Source organism: Hyperoodon ampullatus, assembly GCF_949752795.1.
Source record: "Hyperoodon ampullatus genome assembly, chromosome: 1".
Lineage (NCBI taxonomy): Eukaryota > Metazoa > Chordata > Mammalia > Artiodactyla > Ziphiidae > Hyperoodon > Hyperoodon ampullatus.
The window spans coordinates 9,182,594-9,209,230 of NC_136914.1; the positions used below are offsets into that span (position 1 = coordinate 9,182,594).

Consider the following 26,637-nt stretch of genomic DNA (forward strand, 5'->3'; position numbering starts at 1 on the left):
CACGCCCCTGCGCCCTTCCCGGCCCGGGACCCCCGGACGGAAGGGACTGGCTCGTTGGACGCTGGAGCCGACAGCTGTCGGGGCCACACCACCATTTCTGTGGTTCTTGCAGAGAAGTGTGGTTCCAAGTATTTATTTTAAAGGCAATTTTAATAATGATTATAACGATGACTTTTGTCCCCTCTTCCAATTTAAGAGAAAAAACAAACTGAGGGATGAAGGCGTTTGAAGCCCCGGCAAGTGCCCAAGAAAGCTAACCTGCCCAGGTCCGTGTCTTCCCGGGCCCTCTCATACCTCAAAGGCGTTAATTAAGCAAGCTCTGGGCCTCCAGCTTTGTGGCTTCGTTTTCCGACTCAGCTAAATGATGAGAACGGTCCTCCCAGACTGTAAACGGAGTATTGATCAGCTTCTGAGTCTTCAGATGAGCTAGTCTTGCTTGTAGAATAACATGGTTCCCGAAGCTGGAAAAAAGAAATGGCCTGGTTGTCAGCACTCGCCCACCCGCAAAGGTTACTTTTTTGCACAGAATTGGGAATTAAATTGCCAAGACATCGGTAACGAGCAGGAATTGGGATTGTTCCTGCATTTTCTTCCACCTCCTTTAACCTTCCTATGTCATGTATCGTGTCTGTGTCAGGAAGCCCAGATCAATAAGCAGGAGAGGAAAAAAAGGCAAGAACTCTTGGAATCAATAACTGAACCATTCACTGCTTCTCTCTACTGCCCCTTAATCATCCTTTAGCGGTAAGAATTTTTTCCCGTCTTCCCTACCAACCCTTTAGTCTAGACATTCCTGGGCGTGGATGTCTCTGCTTTCCAGTGTTACATCATGAACTTCTTGAAGACAGGACCCAGAAATATAAATATGCAGAAGATGGTTACCAAAAGCATTAGACACCAAGCAAATACTTTTTAAAGTGAGAATACTGTTAATGATGGTTGAAATTTTCACTCAGTCCTTACTTACTGCTGAAAATCTCATTCAGTCCCTACTTGCTGCCGATGCAGGAATGTGTACATTTTACATCTCAGTGCTTGTTCCCATTCCCCCAAATAGAATGCCTGTTTTTTTTCAAATTAAGACTTTTGCCTTGTCCTATACATTACAAGCTGTGATTTATTCTTTACTCAGAACTCTAGGCCCAAGGCTTCCCAAACAAGTATCCCATATTAATTGCGTGGGGTGTGCCTGTGTATGTGTGTGTGTTTTATACTTTTAGCCTGTTGCACCATATAAACAAGAGCAGGATGTAATGTCATTAATTTGTCGGGAATTGTTGACTAAAAAGAAGCTACTGTGAGTATAGAAAATTCACTTTAGGGGAGGGGGTCGGGGAAGCACCTCGAAGAGACAGGCAACTGTTCCCTGGAACAGCTGCGGACACTGGCAGCGGAATTGCTTGGCATCAGTACAACTCTGTGCAGCAAGAGGGATTTATTTATTTAACAATAGTTCATGATTCTCCCGAGCAACTCCCAGGAGGCCAGCTAGCAGTAAATATACTTTCAGGAAATCAGCTACCCTTCCTAGAAGCAGGCATCAACCCTACAGGGAAGGGAGGTCCCTGGCTACCCGCATAATACAACATTCAGTGGACTGCCCAGCTTCAAATGCCCCCGAATAACTCCCTCCACTGCCTGCCACAGCCCTGCCCTCCCGTGCTAGGAAGGTTACCTGGTAACTTTCTGAAAGGCCACCATTAAATAGATTAGCTACCTGGGAACGGAGGTGGGCCGTTCAACCCTGTCCCATTAGCTAAATTTATCAGATAAGCCAGTTGGTGCCTACAGACTAGGATTTTCCAAAGTGATATGTGCATATACTGGTGGTTCTTATGATAATGTTAGGTGGTACTTGAGTAACATTTTTTATTTTAATGGTCAGGTTTTGGTTTTCTCTGGCCTCGCCGTGGTGCGGCAAGCGGGATCTTAGTTAACCCCACCAGGGATCGAACCCGTGCCCCCTGCAGTAGAAGCTTGGAGTCTTAACCAATGGACCACCAGAGAAGTCCAGGTTTTTTTGTCTAATGCACATAACTAGCATACCAAACCCATGGTATTGTAAATATAATTACTTAGGGTGAGGCCACATTTTTTAAGTCAACTTAAAGAGAAATCTTAATAAGCAAAAGTAATAGGATAGCAGAAATCGTTGTAACTTTTATATTAAATGAGGTGAAGTCAGTACGGTGCTTGTAGAAACCAGTTTTTATTCTTTCTTTCTCTAGAAGTCTCTGCCAGGACTCTTAAGATATAAGAAGAATCCCATTTTCACATCCTGTTAAAAATTACTGGGTTTGAGAATGTCTGACTAAGCAAGACAAAGCCCCTGCTCTGGAGGGCCACGTCAGGGGGAGCGGAGACAGGAGATGTTGGGTAGCAGAACAGGCACAAGAGGAAGCTGAGCCCAGGACCCTGGGCACCCACGGTGGGTCCCCAGAAGGGGAGGACAGTCTGAGAACTTATTGCCTTTTTCACAAGAGGTGGAATCCAGCAAATCTCTGATGTCACTGATGAGAATTTGGACCGTAGGAGAGAAATTCCAGTCCCTGAAAGCCTCTTTGAGGCTTGTTTCCAAAATAACTGTAGAGATCTAAACAAGAAATGTTCATGATGCTTTTGGGAAGACTGCTTATCAGAATAGTCTATTTCTATAGTCTTTTCTATTTATCACATGATTGTAAATTGTGGATTACCTTCACACCAATTCTAAGCATACACACACCTCCACCCTTACAGCTACACTGTGCAAAATTACTGACACTCCCAGGGATCCACTGTTGGGTGACAAGTGAAAAGATTCTTACATGCTTCAGGAACTCTCTCCTTAGTCAACTGTACTTCGTCAGGTTCTCAGATGCTGGCTTTTTAATTCTTACATCTGGCATGAAGAGAGAGACAGCCAGTGTGTAAGTGTTCATGGTAGAGTCTATCATAGTATGAATAAATGAACTGTACAGACATTCCTAAACCATTTTTTAATCAATAGTTCATACACACTACCGACCTCACACACACACACACACACACACACACACACACACACACGCTACCCTCCCACCCCGACCCCCAGCTTCTGTCACCATCACAACCTTTTCACAGGTACACTCTTTTTCAGAGCTGCTGCTAGCAGTGCCTCTATGGGAATCCCCCCACTGTTTACTTCTGCAGTCTACCATCCTTACAGTTAGGAGAGGTACGTGCAATGACGTAACAAAGTGCATGATGGGAGGGAGGAGGCAAAAATGCAAAAGGCCTTAAATGACTTCAGACTCTGGAATGGATGAAGATATCGGATAAAAATCATAATTACAATAAAGGCAGAACATGAATGTAAAAGTGGTAGTTTTGGATTGGACTTACAGGTTCTTTCATAACTTGGAGGTGCTAGAGGAGAATCCCCAGACAGAATTTGGTGTGCCTGTGAAAAAGAGAGGTAAAAATAAAACCAACCACATTCACAATAGAAACTTAATAAAATTCCTTTTCCACTGTTGTGTTTCCACTGTGTTGTCCTCCCCGTTCAAAAGGCATTGGATACTGCTGTCAGCAGCCACTATACTAACAGATACTAGCAATAGAATAGAAGGACAAAATTGGAGAAGATATTTATCAAATTGCTACCCTTATATGCAAATAGCTTACACAAGCCAATAAGAAAAAGCTAAATACCCTGGTAGAAAAATGGGCAAAGGAAGTGAATACAATCACTTCTCGTTGCTCATGGATTCCATATTTGAGAATTTGCCTGCTTGCTAAAATTTATATGTAACCCCAAAGTCAATACTCGCAGCACTTTTTAGATTGTTCAAGGACATGCCCAAAGTGGCAAACAGTCTGAGTCACCTGACATGCACAGTCTCCATGGAGGCCCAGCCAGAGCACGCTCTTTCTTGTTTCAGCTCTCATACAGTAAACAAAGTGTCCTATTTGCAGCCAATTTAGCGTCACATGTTCTGTGTTCTCATGTTTTTTGTTAATGACTTCACTGTTTAAAATGGCCCCCAGGTGCAGTGCTGACGTGCTGTCTAGTGTTCCTAAGTGCAGGAAGGCTGTGATGTGCCTTACAGAGAAAATACGCTTGTTAGATAAGCTTTGTTTAGGTACAAGTTATAGTGCTGTAAGTTCAATGTTAATGGATCAACACTATATATTAAATAAGGTACTGTTAAACAGAAACACACATAAAACAAATTTACATATTGATCAGTCGGTGAAAACCGTATGACCAGAGGCTCACAGGAACCTGACCCTCCATTTCCCTTAGGAGCAGTAATAGTTCAGTATTCAGTGATTCAGTGTTAGTGGAGACTTTAGAAAAGGTAACTACGTTGAATAATGAGAATTGACTCTAAGTCACAAAACAGCTATGAATAATTAGTACACAGAAGATGCTCAACCTCACTGATAATCAAAGAAGTGAAAGTTAAACGGAGATTGAAATATCTTTATCAAATTAGAAAACATCAAAATTATTTTTTAAAGCCAGTGTTAGAGAAAATATAGGAAAACAGGCACTCTTGTGGACTGCTAGTTCATAAGGCCAATTTTCTGGAAGGCAATTTGGCTGTACATCAAAATTTAAAATAAGCATACCTTCTAACCTAAGAATTCTACTTATGGGAAAGGACTCTGAGATGATGACTGTACAATTATAAAAAATTTACATTCAAATGTACTGATCCCAGCATTATTCATAATAGTTACAAATTTAAAAAACCGAAATGCCCAGCAACATGGCATATTTTTAAATTGATACATCCCGTCAATGGAATATTATGTATCCATTAAAATAATGATTGTGTTAACATTGAAGATGCCCATGAAAACATTAAGTGGTTAAAGCAGATTACAGAGGACAATGGATCCCATCCATGTACTCTAAGTGTATGCCTGTGCGCATCTTTATGTATGCATAAGTATAGAGATACGTTTCTAAGGAAGTTCACTAAAATGTTAGTGGTGATTATCCCTGGGGACAGGGGAAGGATTTCAGGTGACTTTTACTTTTGTCTCTATATCTCTGTATTATTTGAAAGTTTTCAATCAGAGAAAAGCTGTTTTTGTTTTTAACTGTCAGTGTAGTATGTATCGCTATTGTCACACATGGGAAAGAGGAAAAGTTGGTGACTATTAAAAAAAGTACAGTATCATCAGTTCACAATTATAATATTGGTTATCTCTGTTTCTCCATCATCTAGAGGAAAGCTACACACATAATAAGCACTCAGGAATAAATGTTTAATGAATGAATATATTAAACAATAACTCCAACTCCCTCCAGTTTTTTTTTAATAAATAATATGCAGTATGCAATCATTTAAGCTCTACATGTAAATGATCACTGAGAAATGTTGGACTTACCACTCCATGCTTGACATCAAATGAATTTTTAAAGGAACTGGTTATATGAGGGAATAGCCCTGCATGCAAATGAAGAAGGAAAACCTTCTTCAAGGATCAAGCCCAGTGCTAGAATAAAATTTCTTACATTCCCAGTTAGACTATACCAACAAATTGTATACACATCAGTTATTTCCCTTTAGAATCTGGCCAACAGAAAAGTAAAAGGTAAGACAAAGCTATAACTAAAGGTTAAGTCATAGTAAACATTCTGGAGCTTCTGGGGTGGCTGGGTAAAAATGTTTGTTTTTTATGGTACATATTTCAATATTATTTTAAAAAGAAAACCATACTGATAATAGCTAAGAAGACATTGAAATTATTTGAGTCTATAAAAAAAGTGTTATCAGAATAATTCAGTTTTATATGTCCTTTGGCTTTCTCTATGAGGTTTTCCTGAAGTAAGTCTAAAATAGAGACTGTGTTTCAGTCTTTATTAATTTTCTTAAGTTTTAATTCAGCTACAAAATAATTCTTTATGTCCCCTCTCCCCCATAAAAAAGAAAAGTTAACCTTTCAAATGCTCTACATTTTTTTTTTTTTTTTTTTTTTTTTTTGCGGTACACGGGCCTCTCACTGTTGTGGCCTCTCCCGTTGCAGGGCACAGGCTCCGGACGCGCAGGCTCAGTGGCCATGGCTCACGGGCCCAGCCTCTCCGCGGCATGTGGGATCTTCCCAGACCGGGGCACGAACCCGTGTCCCCTGCATCAGCAGGCGGACTCTCAACCACTGCGCCACCAGGGAAGCCCTCTACATTTTTTAAGATTTTAATTTTTTAGAGCAGTCTTAGGTTCACAGCAAAATTGAGAGAAAGATACATAGAGTTCCCATATACCACCTGAACCCACATATGCATAGCCTCCCCATTATCAACATTCCCCCACCAGAGTGTTAACCATTGTTACAATTGGCACACCTACCTTGTAACATCATAATCACCTAAGGTTCACAGTTTCCATTACAGTTCACTGTTGATGTTGTACATTCTATAGGTATAATGGCATGCACCCATCATTATAGTACATACTATACAGAGTATAGTATGTACTATACAGAGTATTTTCACTGACCTAAAAATCCTCTGTGCTCTGCCTATCTATCCCTCCCTATACAAATTTTAGAATCACTTTGTTGATACCCACAAAATAACTTGCTGGGATTTTGATTGGGGTTGCACTGAATCTAATTTCAAATTCCACTTGTTCATTGCTGGTATATAGGAAAGCAATCAACTTTTGTGTATTAACCTTGTATTCTGCAACCTTTCTATAATCACTTGTTACTTGCAGGACTTTTTTTGTCAATTCTTTTGGATTTCCTGCCTAGAAAATTATGTCGTATGTGAACAAAGACAGTTTTATTTCTTCCTTCTCAATCTCTATACCTTTTATTTCCTTTTTTTGTCTTATTGCATTAGCTAGTACTTTCAGTATTATGTTGAAAGGGGTGGTGAGAGGAGAATCCCTGCCTTGTACCTGATCTTAGTGGGAAAGCTTTGAGTTTGTCGTTAAATATGATGTTACCTATAGGTTTTTTTTGTAGATTTTCTTTATCAGGTTAAGGGAGTTCTCGTCTTTTCCCAGTTTACTGAGACGTTTCCTAGTTTACTATCATGAATGGGTGTTGAATTTTGTTAAATGCTTTTTCTGCAGCTATTGATATGATCATGTGGGTGTTTTTTGTTTTTGTTTTTTGCTTATTGATGTGATGGATACATTAATTGATTTGTGAATGTTGAACCAGCCTTGCATACCTGGAATAAATACCTCTTGGTTGTGGTTATAATTCTTTTTATACATTGTTGGATTTATTTGCTAATATTTAGTTGAGGATTTTTGCATCTGTGTTCATGAGATATGTTTATCTGTATATCTCTTGTAATGTCTTTGTCTGGCTTTGGTATTAGGGTAATGCTGGCCTCATAGAATGAATTAGGAAGTATTCCCTCACCTCTTAACCTCTGAAAGAGATTGTAGAGAATTAGTATAATTTCTTCCTTAAGTGTTTGGTAAAATTAACTGTTGAACCCATCTGGGCCTATTGCTTTCTGCTTGGGAATGTTATTAATTACTAATTCAATTTCTTTAATATATATAGGCCTATTCAGACTGTGTATTTTTTTCTTGTGTGAGTTTTGGCAGCTTGTATCTTCAAGAAATTGGTCCATTTCATCTTGGTTATCAAATTTGTCAGCATAGAATTGGTCATAGTATTCCTTTAGTATCCTTTCAATGTCCATGGGCTCTGTAGTGATTTCCCTTCTTTCATTTATTTCTGATAGTAACTTATGTCCTTTCTCTATTTTTTTCTTAGTTAGCCTGGCTAGAGGATTATTGATTTTCTTGATCTTTTCAAAGAAACAGCTTTTTGTTTCCTTTATTTTTTCTCTTGATTTCCCGTTTTCAATTTCATTGATTTCTACTCTACTACATATTGTTTCTTTTCTATTGCTTACTATGGATTTAATTTGCTCTTCCTTTTCTAGATTCCTAAGGTGGAAAATAAATTGATTTTAGATCTTTGTTCTTTTCTAATATATGCATTCAATGCTATAAATTTCCCTCGAAGCACTGCTTTTACTGCATTCCATCAATTGTGATAAGTTGTGTTTTCATTTTCATTTAGTTCAAAATATTTTAAAATTTCTCTTGAACTTTCCTCTTTGACCCATGTGTTATTAGAAATGTATTGTTTTATCTCCATGTATTTGGGGATTTTTTAGTTATCTTTCTGCTATTAATTTCTAATTTAATTCTACTGTGGTCTGAAAGCAGACATTCTATGATTGCTATTCTTTTAAATTTGTTAAAGTGTATTTTATGACCCAGAATGTGGTCTATCTTGATGAATGTTCCATGTGAGCTTGAGAAGAAAGTATTTTCTGCTGTTGTTGGATGAAGTTATTTAATAGATGTTGATTATATCCAATTGATTGATATGTTGTTGAGTTCAACTATGTCCTTACTCATTTTCCTCCTTCTAGATCTGTCCATTTCTGATAGAGAGGTGTTGAAATCTCCAACTATGATAGTGGATTCATCTATTTCTCCTTCCTATCAGTTTTCACCTCACGTAGTTTGATACTCTGTTGTTAGGTACATACATGTTAAGGATTATTATGTCTTCTTGGAGAATTGACCCCTTTATCATTATTATTATTTAATGCCCTTCTTTATCCCTGATAATTTTCCTTGCTTCAGAGTCTGCTGTGTCTGAAATTAATAGAGCTATTCCTGCTTTATGTTTCACTGGTATTAGCATAGTATATTTTTCTCCATCTATTTACTTTTTTTATAGCAATTATTATGATTTGAAGTGTTTTTTTTTTTAATTTTTCATACTACCAAGCATCTCAAAGCTTTCTGAGTTACCTAGTTTGCATTGTAAGCATTTATTTTCTTTTTTTGTAAGCATTTATTTTCATTTAACTTTGTATGGTATTTCTAAAACTTACATATGATGAAAATCAAGTAATCCATCCATTTACTTTCAATCTATATGTGTCTTTATATTTAAAGGGGGTTTCTTGTAGATAACATATAATCGGGTCTTGTTTTTTGATCTACTGATAACCTCTTGTCTTTCAATTAGTGTATTTAGACCATTGATGTTCAAAATGACTATTGATACAGTTGGATTAACATCTACCATATTTGTTATTGTTTTCTACTTGTTGCCCTTATTCCTATTTTTGTCTTCCACTTTTTCTGCCTTCTGTCATTTTATATGATTGTATTTTGCTCCTTTCTTAGTATAATAATTCTACTTCTTTTTTTTTACTTTTTCAGTGGTTGTCCTAGAGTTTTCAATATACATTTACAGCTAATCCAAGTGTAGTTTCAAATAACACTATAGCACTTCATGAGTATACCTTATAATAATAAAATATTCCTATTTCCTCCCTCCTGTTTCCTGTATTATTTCTGTCATTCACCTCACTTATATATAAGCATATGTATATAAGTATATACATAAGACATATACATATACATAAGCATACATAATTGAATACATTGTTACTACTATTATCGTTGAACAAACTTATATGTTAGATCAATTAATAAGAAAAATTAAAGTTTTTATTTTACCTTCACTTACTCCTTCTTCGATGCTTTTCCTTTTTTTAATGCAGATCCAAGTTTCAGACCTATATTATTTCCTTCTCTCTAAAGAACTTAACATTTCTTGCAAGGCGGCTCTACTGGCAAAAAGTTCCCTCAGTTTTTGTTTGTCTGAGATAGTATTTCTTTCTCCTTCACTTTTCAAGGATAATTTCACAGGGTATAGAATTTCAGGTTAGTGGGCTTTTTCTGTCAACATTTTAAATATTTCACTCTACTCTCTTCTTGCTTCCATGGTTTCTGAGAAGAAGTTGGATATGATTCTTATCTTGTTTCTTTATAGGTAAGGTGTTTTTCCCCTGTGGCTTATTTCAGGATTTTTTTCTTTAACTTTTACTTTCTGTAGTTTGAAAATGATATGCCTATGTAGAGTTTGTTTGTTTGTTTGTTTTACATTTATCCTTCTTGATGTTCTCTGAGCTTCCTGGATCTGTGGTTTGGTGTCCAACATTAATTTGTGAAAATTCTCATTCATCATTGTTTTATATATTTTTTCTATTTCTTTTTCTGGTGTGCCCATTACACCTTCTATAGTTGTCCCACAGTCTGTTCTGTCTTTTCTGTCTTTGTTCTCCTTGCCTTTCCATTTTGGAGGTTTCTATTGAGGTAACCTCAAGCACAGAGATTTTTTTCCTCAGCTGTGACCAGTTTTCTAATAAGCCCAACAAAAGCATTCTTTCTTTGTGTTATACTGTTTTTGATCTCAGCATTTCTTTTTGGTTCTTTCTTAGGATTTCCATGTAGGCTTATATTGCCCATCTGTTCATGCATACTGTCTATTTTATCCATTAGAGCCCTTAGAATATTAACCATAGTTGTTTTAAATTCCTGGTTTGATAATTCCAACATCCTGCCATGTCTGGTTCTGATGCTTGCTCTGTTACATCAAATTGTGTTTTTGCCTTTTAGCATGACTTGTAATTTTTTCTTGATAGCAGAACATGTTGTACCAGGTAAAAGGAATTGCTGTAAATAGGACCTTAAATAATGTGGTGGTAAGTTGTAGGGGGAGGGGAAGCATTCTATAGTCCTATGATTAGGTCTCAGCCATTTAGTGAGCCTGTGCCTCTGGACTGTGAACTTCACAAGTTTTTCCAAGTTTTTTTCTCCCCACTTAGGTAGAACAGAATGGCTAAAGTGGACTGGAGTTGGGTATTTCTTTTCCCCCATGGAAAGCTTGGGTAAGCTGGAGTTGGGTACTTCCCTTCTCCCAGGTCAATTAGGGTATGACAATACCCTGGCAGATTAGGCTCTGGTTAACTAGCTTCTCATGAGGGTAGACCTTGTTAAGAAGAATATAGTGCTCTGGAGTATTTCAAAATGGTTCCTTTTTCCCCTCCCCCTGCCAGAAGCACAAGGGGATTTTTCTCTGATATTTACTGTGGGTACCTGGTCAAGTTCCTGGGGATAAATTTCACAATACTGTAGGGGTTGCCCTATGCCTGGGTCCTTTTAGAATTTTTCACTCTCAGACTTGTCTACATTGAGCCTCCAGCAATTTGTCAGCAATTACTGTTCAGGTATTCCAACACTGGCACTGGTTCCCGTAGTGGCTTCCACTTGTGAGACTCTGCTCTGGTAAGTTGTGACTCTCTGAATTCACCTGTCTGTCTCTTCAATCTTGGGGGTGGCGGTTTTCCCTGTGTCCTCACCTCTCTTATGGATCTAAGAAGAGTTGTTGATTTTTCAGTCTCTTCAGCTTTTTACCCATTGTTAGGATGGAGTGGACTCTTTCAAGCCCCTTACATGCAGAACTGGAAGCCAGAAGTCAAGGTAAATTTATGCCTGGAACATTCTTCCATGAATCAGAGGGAACCAAGACTATGCTAAAATTCTAAAGCTATACATTTTTCTCAAGGTCTGAAGAAGCTCTAGTGTATTTTTCAACAATTGTATTGAGGTTCATCCACATTCCATATTTCACTCTTTTTATTGGTGGGTAGTATCCCATTGTATGAATATATCAGATTTTGTTATCCATTCACCAACTGATGAATGTAAGGGTTCTTTCCAATTTTCGCCACTATAGATAATACTGCAGTGAACATTCACGTGCAAATCTTTGTGTAGACATTTGTTTTCATTTCTCTTGAGTGTGTACCTAGGTGTGGAATTGTTAGATCCTATTGTAAATTTATGTTTAACTTTTAAAGAAACTGTCAAGGTGTTTTCCAAGGCAGCTGTGCTACTTTACATTCCCCCCAGCAATGAATGAAGGTTCTGGTTTCTCCACATCCGTACCAACATTTGTCTTTGTGATTATAGCCATTGTTATGAGGAAAAAATTATAAGTTATAAATTTCCTATAAGATGAAAAAATTAAATTTGATTAAAACTAAATAAAAATTGATTTAAAAAGGCAAAGAGGGTCTGGTTTGGCATAAAATGATGGGGCCTGGTCAACAGGGATGAGTCAAGGGAGAGGAATAGCACTTGGCAGATACTCATTATTTGTGCTATTTTATGCTGATAAACTTTAAAATACAGGCTATCTTAAGCTAAAGTCAAATAAAGAGTTCAATAATTATTTAGCTAAATTCAAGAAAAACTCACTTTTTCACGGTGGCAGTTAAAGCATGTGGATTAGAAGTTTATCCTGCATAATTAGCTCTGATTATTCCATTGGCTGTAAATCCTTAGCCTTTCAAAGCTCTATAAGACTTTTATAAATCCCATAGGCCTGCCAGAGGCTTTAGGTAGTTTTTTGTCACCCTTCCTTTCAAGAATTATATGAGATAATCATTAATTACTAGATTATATGATTTTATAATATAGAAGTTTTAAAGAAAGTAATTTTGAGGCGTTTGATGGATTATAGGGGGAAAACAGGCATTAGAATTTGTGCTAGACCACTGCATGAGGGATTTACACATTTATGCTCATCTTTTAGCCAAACTTGGTCATTTTTCTAACTGAGCTAGAAACATCTCTCATTTTCTTCAGTCTGTTTATGGAGAAGAACACCAGCAAGCTCCCATACGTTGGAGTTTGGTCAGCTGACGATCTTTTTCTTTGCAAGTTAACAGTTGACAAAATAGAGCCCACAGTGCAACTTGACCTTGGCAGTTTCAGCTGGCCTTTGAATTAAGGACATTTAACATTACCCTAATTTGCTACTGTGTATCCACCTCCCTGCTTCCACTTCCTCCTCCTAGAATTGCAACCAAATTGGGCAATTTTGTTGATGAAACTAACAATGTCAGTAACGGCCAACAAACTCTACCTTACATATTAGGTCCATAAATTTTGCGCCAACCCTGATGGAATGCCACAGGTATTTGGTTTTAAAAGTGAATTATCAAGAAAGCAAGTGTGTGTTTGCCAGCACCACTCTTTCAGAACCAGAGAAGCTCGAGTTTGGAAATATTCTTGGTCTTCTAATCATGTAGTCCACCTACTGGGTAACTGTCATTGTACTGCTCTCAGCTGTATTTGTGATTCCGTTTTCTTATCTTAGATTAGGGGATCATATGATCTCCTACCTACCCATCCCTGAGGTCCTTGAAACTTTGAGTTCCTTGAAATGAAGCTTCATGAACACAAAACATAATGTTGGAAAGTGAAGAAAAATAGTTTTTAACCTTTTTGGAGTACTGTGGTCTTAAATTGTATGTACACAAAAGAGGAGAATTTAGACCAAAGATTAACAACACTTAACCAAGAGTCCATGGACACCCTGGAGGGATCCAAGAGGTATGCATTGTTGGCTTGTAGAAGTGTCTCAGTGGATGTTTTTCTGAAGATAGGGCCCAGAGCTTTCATCAGGCTTTTCAAAGTGCCTCAAAAATATAATGTATTTCAAAGAGAGAATTGCTAACCATTGGGATAGATGACAGAGTGAATCTTTTCCTGACAGATTTTTAAGAATAAGGTATTTAATGGTCTGTATATTAGGTAAAAATTTTTCTCTCGGTATTAAGTTTCTTACGTGTGATAATAGTATTACAGTTATGTAAGAGAACATTTTTTTTTTTTTTTTTTGCTAAAAGAACATTCTTAATTCCTAGGAGTACATGCTGAAGTATTTAAGGATATACTGTTATTATGCCTGTAATTTACTCTCAACAGTTCAGCAAAGAAGTACTATATACAAGTATCAATAGGGAGAGACTGAGATAAAGCTGTATGTTAACAAATGTGGCAAAATGTTAACAATTGGTGAATCTGGGCAGAGAGTAGGCAAATATTGGTTGTACAATTCCTTCAACTTTTCTATGAATTAAAAAAAAAAATTAGGACTTCCCTGGTGGTCCAGCTGTTAAGACTCCACGCTCCCAATGCAGGGGGCCCAGTTTGATCCCTGGTCGGAGAACTAGTTCCCGCCTGTCACAACTAAAGATCCTGCACTCCACAACTAAGACCTGGCACAGCCAAATAAATAAATAAATATTTTAAAAAATCTTTAATTGTGTATAATAAGGCATTCACTTATCTGCCTTAATTTCATAATTATAGGCAAGGAAGTGCTATTATCATATTTTATAGATGGCTAAAACCAGGCAGAAAAAGATTAAGAAAACCAGGCAGCAGCATCCCAAATTACATTGGAGCCATAACCAAGGACAGACCTAAAAACAGTGTCTTCTTCCCATCTTCTCCCCACATAGCTCCAGCCCGTCCCATAGGCAGACCCATGGTTTGTTCACACAAGCCCCTGAAGTCACTGTCGTGCCCACTGTCGTGCTATCTTTTAAGTTCACGGGCAAAAGCAATCGCAGCCACTTCCTAGTCGATGTTTTGCTTGAGCAGCAAAGTATGCACAGTAACAGATGGCATCTTGTGACCTTCTTAATAACAGGCTCGGCTGCCAAGGTTCCCTTGTGTCCAGTCTCTGCAGGGAATTTGGAAACTCTTGCCTTACACTTGAATATTTTCTGACAAACACATTTAACCATTTATTAGACTGTTTCCTGATTTCAAATAGAGGAAAACAAAATTCCCAACTCCTGAAAGGGACGTTGGTATTCCGTGGGTCCGGGGGACCCATCCTGGGATTCTTTGGGGTGTGCTGGCCATCATCCGGCGTTATCTGTCATTTTGAGTGTGGTGAGGACCTCAGTCCCAGGCAAAACGCTTCCCAGGCTGCCTAGATTTATGGGTGGCCAACATAAGCTTTATTCTTTCTGTAGTTTAAAAGAAATGTATGCGCTTCCCGCAGCCAGGCATACAAATGAGCCAGAAAACAAACTAAATCCCGGCATTAGAAGGTCCCTCTGCTGTGACAGCCCACACCAGGAGTGAATTCGGGAGCCCCGTGGTGGGTGAGGCTTGTTCTAAGCCACTTTGCTGCCTTCCTTGGGCAGCTGCGCTGTCGAGCTCCACCGTGGGAGTGGGGAGAAGAGAGGGAGGGCAAGGATTAGGTGAGGCAGCAGCCTGCCCGGCGGCCCTGCGGGTCCTCAGCTCTCCTGCAGGGGCAGCTCGCCTTTACGGAAGGCACACAAGAGTGGCCCTAGGAACAGCCAGGGAGGATATTCATGTGGAAGCCTGAGTCCTCCTCTTCTTCCCCAGCAGAATGGACCTGAAGGGCTTGCACCAGGAGGAATCCAGGTACAAGTCATATCAGTCCCCATCAGGCAACAGGTGTGTGTGTGGGGTGGGTGGGATGGGTGGAGAAAGTGCTAGAACATTCTCAGTGCAGGTGGTAGGAGTGCAAAGTGTGGAACCTCAGGGATAAACAACTCAGGTGACAGGCACAAGATGGCGTGAATTCACACGCAGGAGGAGATAGGTAGGAATTAGGTTTCTGTTTGGCGGGGTGGGAGGTTTCATCTGGGGGTTTCTCGTGGTAGCTGAGGCCCAGGAGGGGACTCTTTCCTGTTGGCCCCAAATTCTGGCCTTTGGAAAAGAGGATGCCTTGGAGAGGGGCAGCCCTCCTGATGCCTCTGCCTGGGAGATGCTGGCCTGGGTGCGGAGAAGCCTGGATGACGAGCTACGAGTCTCTCCCAGGACAGCTGGGGCAGATTTTGCCTGGTTTGGTGGCTATCTACCCACTTACTGTTACGTCCCGGGGCTGGCCTGTTGCTCCCTCCCCAGGCCGACCAGCAAACCTGCAGGAAAAGTCCCTCTCGTCAGGCATGCCCTAACCCATCTGCACCCACCTTCACTCTGGGGCCCCAGCCTCCAGAAGCCAAAAGCTTTGCAAATGCTCCCAGAGCAGCACAAGGGGGCACATCCCTGAGACGTTATGGAAACAAGGTGAACAAAGCTTGGAAGCCACAGGACACCCACATCACGAAGAAGAGGAAGGTACTTCCCCTGCCTCGGGCCCTACAGGCACCAGCTCTTCTCCTGCCCTCTTTCCTCTCTCCCACTCATCCCCGATCATGTTCACCGTTACTGGTTTACATGACTGAGTGTGTATGTTTCAGATTTGGGTTTGCCTGGCTGTGCCTTCTTCAGCCTGTACCAGAGCCTGGGTGGGGGGTGGTGCAGCGTGTACATCTAAAACCATGTACCAAATGCAACAGTGCCATTTGGAATGCTATTTTTCATTCCTTTTTTTTTTTTTTTTTTTTTGGCCAAGCCGTGCTTGGCTTACGGGATCCTAGCTCCCCGACCAAGGATTGAACCTGGGCCCTCGACAGTGAAAGCACGGAGTCCTAACCGCTGGATCACCAGGGAATTCCCTCATTCAATTTTTAAAGTATTACAATTTTATGTGCTACTACACAGGATTTTAAAGCCTGCCATTGGAAACACAAGTTTGGGTTTTTTAAAACAACTTTATTGGAGTATAATTGCTTTACAATGGTGTGTTAGTTTCTGCTTTATAACAAAGTGAATCAGTTATACATATACATATATCCACATATCTCTTCCCTCTTGCGTCTCCCTCCCACCCTCCCTATCCCACCCCTCTAGGTGGTCACAGAGCACTGAGCTGATCTCCCTGTGCTATGCGGCTGCTTCCCACTAGCTATCTATTTTACGTTTGGTAGTGTATATATGTCCATGCCACTCTCTCACTTTGTCCCAGCTTACCCTTCCCCCTCCTCGTGTCCTCAAGTCCATTCTCTAGCAGGTCTGTGTCTTTATTCCTGTCTTGCCCCTAGGTTCTTCATGACCTTTTTTTTTTTTTTAGATTCCATATATATATGTTAGCATACGGTATTTGTTTTTCTCTTTCTGACTTACTTCACTCTGTATGACAGACTCTAGGTCCATCCACCTGGCTACAAATAACTCAGTTTAGCTTCTTTTTATGGCTGAGTAATATTCCATTGTATATACGTGCCACATCTTCTTTATCCATTCATCTGTTGATGGGCACTTAGGTTGCTTCCATGTCCTGGCTATTGTAAATAGAGCTGCAATGAACATTTTGGTACATGACTCTTTTTGAATTACGATTTTCTCACGGTATATGCCCAGTAGTGGGATTGCTGGGTCGTGGAAACACAAGTTTTTGAAAGGTTGCTTCAGTAAAAACTACATTCTAATTTTTGAAAGTACTTTATGAATGCCCTTTGGGAAGACAAATTCTATGTAACAAACTGCCTCTATAAGGAAATATATTGTGGGAAAGAAAAAGTCAACCATGGAAGGTCCATAAAAACCACTGTTCAACATACAGTTAAAGGACATCTGGTTTGTACTGAGCCCTGTCCTGGGTGCTGGAGTTACAGAGACGAAGAAGACAGACAAGTTCCTTCTCTCATGAAGCTTATGTTCTAGAAGAGGAAAGAGATAACAAGTAAACGAATACAAGAATACATGGCAAATTAGGAGCTAAGAAGGAAATTAAAAATGGAAAGAGTGTGAAGAACTGACTTTAATGTAGTGGCCGGGGAAGCCCTCTCTGAAGAGGTGACATTTAAATTCAAACTTGAAGGCTACAGCTCAGCAGAGCTGAGATAATTGCATTCCAGCAAAGAGAATGTATGTGCAAAAGTCCTGAAGTGGGAAATGGCTTAGCAGTTTCAAGTTTCTGAAAGAAGCCAATGTAACCGGAACAGGGTGATCAAAAGCAGAAAGGGGGGCTTCCCTGGTGGCGCAGTGGTTGAGAGTCCGCCTGCCGATGCAGGGGACACGGGTTCGAGCCCTGGTCTGGGAAGATCCCACATGCCGCGGAGCGGCTAGGCCCGTGAGCCATGGCCACTGAGCCTGTGCGTCCGGAGCCTGTGCTCCGCAACAAGAGAGGCCGCGATAGTGAGAGGCCCGCGCACCACGATGAGGAGTGGCCCCCACTTGCCACAACTAGAGAAAGCCCTCGCACAGAAACGAAGACCCAACACAGCCATAAATAAATAAATAAAAAATTAAAACAAAAGCGGAAAGGCATGGAATGAGACTGGACAGATAGGCAGGGTCCCATTTGTGCAAGGCCTTACAGCCTTGGTAAGGAATTAGGATTTTATTGCAAGTGTGACAGGAAACAGAGAAGTGACATCATCTTGTTTATGCTTTAAGATCTCCCCGTGTAAGGACATGACTTATGGGTGGTCTGGTGAGTTCTTTTTACTTTTGTAAGTCTCTTGAGGTTTGGAGAAGGCTTCGCAGGAGAATAAAAGTGAGAGTGAAAGAATAGGAGAAAAAGAAGATGTTAAACATGGACACACACACTCTTGAAGTAACATGACAAACCATATTCATTTTGCCCTCTTAGAATATTATTTGGTTCTTGTAAATATTTTCCTGGATTTTGTCATCCTTGTAAAAGGCCATGTACCATAAAGAGAGTTCCAGGTAGCTGCTTTAGGGACTTGGAATTTGTTATGTGTGGCTAGGGAATATCCCAAGAAGATCTCACACCTGCTGTCACATCTGGGCTTTGATGTGGTCATTCTATAGATAACCTCTTCCCTAGTACATACTACGTCTCCTGGAAGAACAAGAATCAAAGAGCCCAGTGTACCCTTTTGCAAGGGTAAGTTGGGCTCATCCACACAGGCATGGCCTTAAGAACGAGAAGGGGGAAAGGAACAGCCCGTGAGAGCTACCCCAGCTGCCCGGCATCCCACCTCGCTCTTCATAAATTGCTTCTGCTGGAGAGAAGCTTTTTTTTTTTTTGCGGTACGTGGGCCTCTCACTGTTGTGGCCTCTCCCGTTGTGGAGCACAGGCTCCGGACACGCAGGCTCAGCGGCCATGGCTCACGGGCCCAGCTGCTCCGCGGCACGTGGGATCTTCCCAGACCGGGGCACGAACCTGTGTCCCCTGCCTCGGCAGGCGGACTCTCAACCACTGCACCACCAGGGAAGCCCCCTGGGGAGAAGCTTTTTAATTAAACAAAACTTGCTAGAATCTGTCTTAGAGAAAGTTGAATTGTTGAACAGTTACTGTCTGTGGTATTGCAGTTTTAGGATCCTTGATTTTAGTTTTTATTAGCTATTGCTTTGTTCTTTGAACATGAGAGATGAGCGTATGAGGGGCCAAAGAAGGGAAAAGCCACAACCACATCACTTGGAAAGAAAATTAATAGTGACGCAAGAGGAAAACCCGCCTTAGTGTAGGCAGAACACATAAGACATAACTCTTTGAAAGGCAGTCGTGAAAAAGAATTTGAGAACGTTTTTCCTCTGATGATGTGAATCACACTTACGAGCAGTCTGATTTGCATAGCTACGAATGGACACTTTAAAAAAAATTTTAATGACATCTCTCATCTGCTATCAATTCTTCTTTGTTCTTTTTTAAAAATTTATTTATTTATTTATTTTTGGCTGTGTTGGGTCTTCCTTGCTGCATGGGTGCTTTCTCCAGTTGTGGTGAGCAGGGGCTACTCTTTGTTGCGGTGAGTGGGCTTCTCATTGCGGTGGCTTCTCTTGTTGCGGAGCACAGGCTCTAGGCACACGGGCTTCAGTAGTCATGGCTCACGGGCTGTAGAGCACAGGCTCAGTAGTTGTAGCGCACGGGCTTAGTTGCTCCGCGGCATGTGGGATCTTCCCGGACCAGGGTTCGAACCCGTGTCCCCTGCATTGGCAGGCGGATTCTTAACCACTGCACCACCAGGGAAGTCCCAATGGACACATTTCTACAAAGAGACAGTCAACAGACCAACGTCCACTAGTGGTGAGCAAATTTATCCAGTGGGCTTGTACTGACAATCTGATCCTTGGCTTCGTGTTTCAATTCCCTTCATTAGAAGCTTCTAGCACAAAGTTGATCATCCAAAAATTAGACATGGACATTGAAAAGAAGCACAAAGGGAAGTTATCCTCTGGCCAAATGAAATAATTCTACTCTGATGTACTGTCACCTCTTAATGAAGAGTGTAGTCATCAGTTAAATTAAAATGACCGTTTGAGGAAAGTGAAAACGGCAACATGGACGAGGTCCATTAGTAAGTCATCATTATGAATACAACATTTGTGTCCTTTCTACCTTTCCTCTACCAATACTTTACCATAGAGACAGGAGAGGAGATATAGGAAAACAAAGCAATACCTATGGTACAGTGGTAATTTAATTTCCCCTACCCTAGCTCAGACTTGTCTCCGAGCTATGTAGTGTGTTTCAGTTTTACGTTTATTACTGCAAACGGGGAAAGAAAATCTTTCCTGACTGTAACAATAGCACAGATGGTTAGCTGTCCTGTCTCTTGCCTCAACAAACCATACAGGGACACATAAAACCCATTTCAAATGCACTATTCCCATAAAGTTCAATTTTATTAAGAAAGCCAGCAAAATAGTGACGGTCCATTATTTAGGAGAACCCCATGAGGCTGCAGGATGGTTCCTGACACCATCCGCCCTCCTTCCACAACACACGGGTACATATTGAAAAACAAATACAACAAAAAGTATTAACAGAATATTTTATAAGGTGCTTTAAAAATCCTAATTTGAGATAATCTTTAGTCTTATTAAACCTTCAAAGATTGAACCCTGAGAGGTGGAAATTATGTGAGAAAAACCTATTGTGTTTCTTCCCCCAAAATCAAAGTGTGTGGCAGGACGGCCAGCTGTCCCCTTCCACAGTGTGCAGTTGTTACTAGGAAGAGCCTACCCAGCCCAGGAATCTAAACTCTCTGGCATGTAGGTGGGGTCTTGTGACCGCTTCTCCCACTGGAATGTGAGCATATGAGATGCGAGTCATGTCCAGGCTGAAATGGTGAAAAAGCAGGGGTGCCTTCCCTACCCTTTATCCCCTCCCGCCAGATGGAGAGAAATGACTCTGGGGCCCCAGGGGATGTGGAACCCCAAGATGAAGGAAGTCTGTGTCCTTAGAACACTCTGTGGAAGGTCTGTCTGCAAAACACCCTCCTGGGCCTTTAGATGAAGAAAAAAACTGTGTTTTAACGTGTTAAGCAACTGGAATGTGGAGGTTTATCTATTATAGCAGCTAGTGTTATCCTGATTTAACTAAAACTGGATGGAGGTGGGTATAGATTAGTAAATGGAGTTTCCTAGTTGGTGGTTTATAATAGTTTGGTTTTTCTTCCCAGTTCTTTGATGTACCCAGTAAAGCTCAGATTCCATTACCTAGAGCTCCAAGCTCTGGCAGAAGGTACACTCTGGGACTAACATGGAGGAGGAAGTTTTTTTGCCCTGGAATAACTGTTATTTTTTTTTTTTTGCAGTACGCAGGCCTCTCACTGCTGTGGCCCCTCCCGTTGTGGAGCACAGGCTCCGGACGCGCAGGCTCAGCGGCCATGGCTCACGGGCCCAGCCGCTCTGCGGCATGTGGGATCTTCCCAGACCGGGGCACGAACCTGTGTCCCCTGCATCGGCAGGCGGACTTTCAACCACTGCGCCACCAGGGAAGCCCCATGACTGTTATTTTTAAGAGCGACAGATCCAGAGTGGAACATGCTCGTTTTCTTGCTAGAGACGCCTTGCCTTTAGTAGGCAAATGGAAACCATCTGGATGACAATCAAGAACATAAAAGTTATCAAGACAGCAAACTTGGCCAAAGCGCTGTGCTCAGAACTGATCATGTTGCACTTACCTTTAACATCTGTGGTCTCTTGGAGACCAGCCCTGCGGGCAAAGCAGTTTGGCAATGACATCCTAAAGAGATCAAGTACAAGTTATAAGCTTATGGGTTTTTAAGTCACAGACTATGGACTTAACAGGGCTTTTCACTCACCCTTTCATTTGACTTCTTAAACTTCGACGCTTCTCTTCCTCTCTTTCCACACTCCCAAACGTAAAATCTCATTAAATCAACCCAAGTTGGACTTTCTCATTGTCTTTAGTGATTTGTTTGGTCCCTGATTTGTCATAAAAGGGTAAAGTGTTCAACATTTGTACATGAAAATCTCAAACATTAAGTTCAAAATTGTTTTCACAGGATTTCTGAGACTTTCACTAGAGAGTTGTTTTCAAAATAAGATAAGTGCTATGAATGGAATAGGAAATATTACAGTAATTATGTTGGTTTCCCAGGAAAACGTAGTAGCAATGGGGTAACTTGGGGATTCACAGATGCTGTGTCTATCTTTCAAACATATCTGTAGTTCAGTTTCCCTGAATCCAGATATGACACTCATTTTAGGCAAGCAGTTGGCTTGGCGGGAAGCACAGTCATCAATTTCTAGAGGGCAACACATGGTGGCCATTGTTTTAGGGCCTCTGACTGGGGGGAGGAGGGTCTCTGAGCTCCGGGGACCTGGAATGTGTGTGTGAGGTAAGGATAGAGGGGAATTATCTCAGCCTAAAGAGTCCTAAAATGCTCCTGGACATGTATTCAGCCCACAGACTAGCCCTAATAACTCATGAGATGACAGCTGGTGGCCCACCCTGTATCTTTCTTCTCCTAACCTACAGCAGCAATTGAATCACTAGAGGGTATTAATTTTTAAATGTACATTTCTAAGCCCAACCCCAGTAATTATTTTTCCAATAGATTTGAGGCAGAAGGTCTGAGGCAGGTAATCAGTGGGCCAGTTTCCTGACTTCTATGGGAATCATTTCTTTGCTTCTCCTTATATTTTTTATAACCCAGGCAGATATACCCAACACTATCGTTTGGCTCAGACTGTTTTTTTTTTAAATTTTATGTAAATGGAATAATACAATATGTATTGCATCTGGCTCAAAATGCTCAATATAATGTTTGTGTCATGACAAGGTGTAACCATAGTTGGTTCATTTACACTGGCGTTGTATGATCACAGCAGTGTCTATGCATTCTGCTGCAGATGAATAGTACATATTGTACATTTGGCTTGTTTTCAGTTTTTTGGCTATTATGAAAAATGCTGCTATGAACATACTTGTACATGTCTCTTGGTGCACGTGTGACAATGCATTTCAACTGGGTGTATACTCAGAACTGCTAAGTCCTAGGAACTTTACAGCATCAACTTTAGAAAACAAGACCAAACAGTTTTTCTAAAGAAAACAATTCAATGCACGTTCCCACCAGACGTACAGGAGAGACCTCATTGTTCTACACTCCCTCCAGCACTTAGTATTTTGTTTTGTTTTGGTTTTTTTTGCGGTACGCGGGCCTCTCACCGTTGTGGCCTCTCCCGTCGCAGAGCACAGGCTCCGGACACACAGGCTCAGCGGCCATGGCTCATGGGCCCAGCCGCTCCGCGGCATGTGGGATCCTCCCGGACCGGGGCACGAACCTGTGTCCCCTGCATCGGCAGGCGGACTCTCAACCACTGCGCCACCAGGGAAGCCCAGCACTTAGTATTAATGGTGTTTTAAATTTTAACCTTTCTGGAAGATGACATGAGTAAGCTCACTGTGGTTTTAAGTTACATTTATTTCCTGATTACTAATGTGGTTAAGGACCTTCTGATAAGTTTCTTGGTCACTTGGCTATCTTGGTTTGTGAACTTCATTGCAAAGTCTCTGTTCCATTTTTCTAGTGGGTTGTCTTTTTCCTACTAATTTGTAGGAGTTTTTTTGTATGTATCATAGTTATGAGCCCTTGGTCAGTCACTGAATTGAAAATCTTGTCTTCCTCTCCGTAGCTCGCCTTTTCATACTTGTAAGGGTGTGTTTTGTTAAAGAGAACTAATTTTAAGATAGTCCCATTTGTTTCACTTTTTCTTTGTGGTTAGTGCTTTTTGTGTCTGTTTAAGAAATCTTTGCCAACCTCAAGATCAACAAGATATTCTCTATGTCGTCATCTAATGGATTGGCTGTTTTGCCTTTCACACTTAGGCCTCTAATTCATCTGGAATTAATCTACCTGGGATTGCAAACACGACCTTTCTCCACTGTTCTGCTACCTTTCTCATAAAAAAGTGCCCATATATGCATGGTTCTCTTTCTGGGCTCTTTACTCCGTTCCATTGGTCTATTTGTTATCTTTGTGCCACATGCCATCCTGACTTAATTACTGAGGCTTTATAGTAAATTTTGTTATCTGTAGAACAAACCCTCTTACTTTGTTCTTTTTTGAGAGTGTCCTGGCTATTCCCTGGCCTTGAATCATCTTGTCAAGTTCCACAAAAACACCTATTGGAATTGCATAAATCAATTTGGGGAGAAATAATATTTTTATAATATTTAGTCTTCTAATCCATGAACATGGTTTATCTCTCCATTGACTTAGATCTTTATTTTCTCTCACTAATGTCTTGTAGTTTTCTGTGTGGAGATCTTACACATCTTTGATTATCTTTATTCTTAAAAACTTGACATATTTTAGCAAAGTGGCATTTTTCTAAAATTTTCATTTTAAAAATTGTATCTGGCTCAAATTAATTAATCTACCTGGGGTTGCAAACACGACCTTTCTCCACTGTTCTGAGTGTTTTCACTGGTAAGTGAAAATTTGGTCTGGTAAGTACTAATTTTCTTTTATATTTCCTGCTTTTAAAGATTCATGAAAATTTTGTATTGTGCTCCTTCCTTTATTATAAAAATGTTTACTTTATTATAAAAATGTTTCTGCTCTCCATTCTACCTGTGTTATAGGCATACCTTGTTTTATTGGACTTGGCTTTATTGTGCTTTGCAGATACTGTGTGTTTTACAAATTGAAGGTTTGTGGCAACCCTGTGTTCTCAGATGATGGTTAGCATTTTTTTTTAGCAACTGAGTATTTTTAACTTAAGGCATGAACATTGTTTTTTAGACATAATGCTATTGCCCACTTAACAATATAGTGTGTACATAACTTTTATATGTACTGGGAAACCAAAAAATTTGTGTGACTTGCTTTATTGGGTTACTCACTTTATTAGACCAAATTGCAATATCTCCAAAATCCGCCTGTACTTTTCTATTGCTGCTGTAACAAACTAATGCTCCCTATTTGTCCCGTGGCCTTTTAGTAAGCCCTGGCACAGCGCCTCTTCATTTCAGAAGCATGATCCAGCTGCTTTTTCATTCAGGGATTTGTCTCTATAAGTACCAATGCAGAAGGGAAAATCATTGCTTTTCAAAGAATTTGGGACTCTTCTGAAAGGCCCAGTCAGAGCTCTCACAGTTTTCATATTTTCTGGGTTTGTATACCTCAGAGAGTCCAAGGTTGAGATAGGGAAGCAAGCATTGCCTTGAACATTCCCCTGCTGGCCTAGAGGTGCCTCAAAATTCACAGAATTAGTAAAGGGACTTCCAAAGTTAATTGAGGTGTCAACATACTGGAGAGCTATTAAAAATGCAGTGACTGTGTAGTTCACTGGAATACACCAGACGAGGCATCCAATTGCAAAGTACTTCTGAGACATTTTGGCTTTAAGCATTGTTTTGATAATTTGGAAAGCCCTGGAAGGCAAAATAACTAGTATTTGTTAGGGTATTATTTGAATTATTCCTCACGTCTCAAGTTGGAGCCAATAATCCAATTGACTTTCAAATAGATTTCCAGAATTTGGACAAGATATTTGACAACCTACAGAGGGAAATACTGCATTACGAATCATCTTTTCCACATCCTCACTTAATGCTTTCTGTCTCAAACTCAGTGAGTTGCTCGCAGCTCTCAGATAACACCTGGGATTAAGAGCTCGCTGCCTTTGTGCACTCTCTCCTCCAGGCAGCCCTCCCTTCTCTCCCCACCTGCTAAACCAGCTCAGAAGAAAGCTGCTTTACAGAGCTCCTTCCAGAAACACAATACCCCTCCCCCCCGCCACAGACACTGATAAAATCTCCTTCCCCTGTGCTGGTTACTTATTTCTGTGGTTTCAGTTACCATATGAAACTGAAATGAATGTTTTCTGTGGGCCTGTCATAGGGCTTGGTTTATAGTAAACACTCAGAATATGTCTTTCGGGCCCCCAACACTTGAATTCATCCAGAGACAATTCATGGTGGAGGGCAGAGGAGGATTTAGTCAACGTTCCTCCTGCTCCGAGGGAATTTTTCAATTCCCCAAAGTGGAAAAACTAGACAAGAAACAAAGTGAAATTCTCAGGAGCACCTCTTTGCTGAGCAGAGAAGACTAAATATCTACATCTTAACCGAATACTCATATTTTAACTTTTCAAGAGTAAAGGTAGTTGCGCATAATTTTAGGAGTACTAAATAGAGAATACAAACGTAATTTCAGCTGGTAACTGACATTTAGGTCTTCCTCCCCCTGACATTTACCCAGGAAAATATACAGCACGGAAGTCTACAAAGTGTCTCAGGGTTGACAATACCCTCCTCCTTCTGACAGCATTCTCATCTAGTTACAGTGACATCTCCAGGGGTGAATCACAAAGGAATCTTACTTGTTACACTCAGGCCAGTGCTGCCCTGCTTGAAGTCGACCGCATGTGGAATCATCCAGCTGCTTTTTCCGGTAACTGCCCGCATATGTTGTTACAGACGAACCTGACCACCTTGTTTCATTCTGCCAAGATGCTCCAGCCTTCAGGCGGATCAGATCAAACTCTTGAGAAGTAAGAGGGCTAAAGGGCAGAAGAATTTGTGGAGTCAAGCAGAAGAAGTGTGACATGGCCTGCTCTGAAGGACGACTTTTCAAGCCCTCTGCGGAAGGAAGAATTAATTTCCTCTTTGTAGCAAGAACTAATTGACCCGCCTCACCAAACTCTGTGACTCTGACAGTTCACAGAATGCAGAAGCTGAACTCTCTTCAAGTTGCCAAGCAACAGGTCACACAATTCCACAAATACCATCCCCCCAAATTTCTACTAGCAAATTTAGAAGTTATATAACTTTCTGGCTTTTGCTCTAAGCGATATACTGCTACAAATTATGGCAAGAAAGCAGGTGGCCACTGCTTTTATAAATAAAAGAGTGAGTCCTAATCACCGT

General features: G+C 40.7%; 1 protein-coding gene across 1 annotated transcript; it reads right to left on the bottom strand.

Annotated features, from left to right (window-relative positions):
• Positions 1-353: 353 nt before the first annotated feature.
• Positions 354-26,317, bottom strand: LOC307048305 (uncharacterized protein C4orf51; the record flags this gene model as incomplete). Its single annotated transcript, XM_079697354.1, is given in 7 exon segments — positions 354-461; positions 2,808-2,831; positions 2,835-2,881; positions 3,364-3,421; positions 5,365-5,423; positions 21,416-21,477; positions 26,091-26,317. Coding segments are annotated over 7 exon segments (585 nt in total).
• Positions 26,318-26,637: the final 320 nt, after the last annotated feature.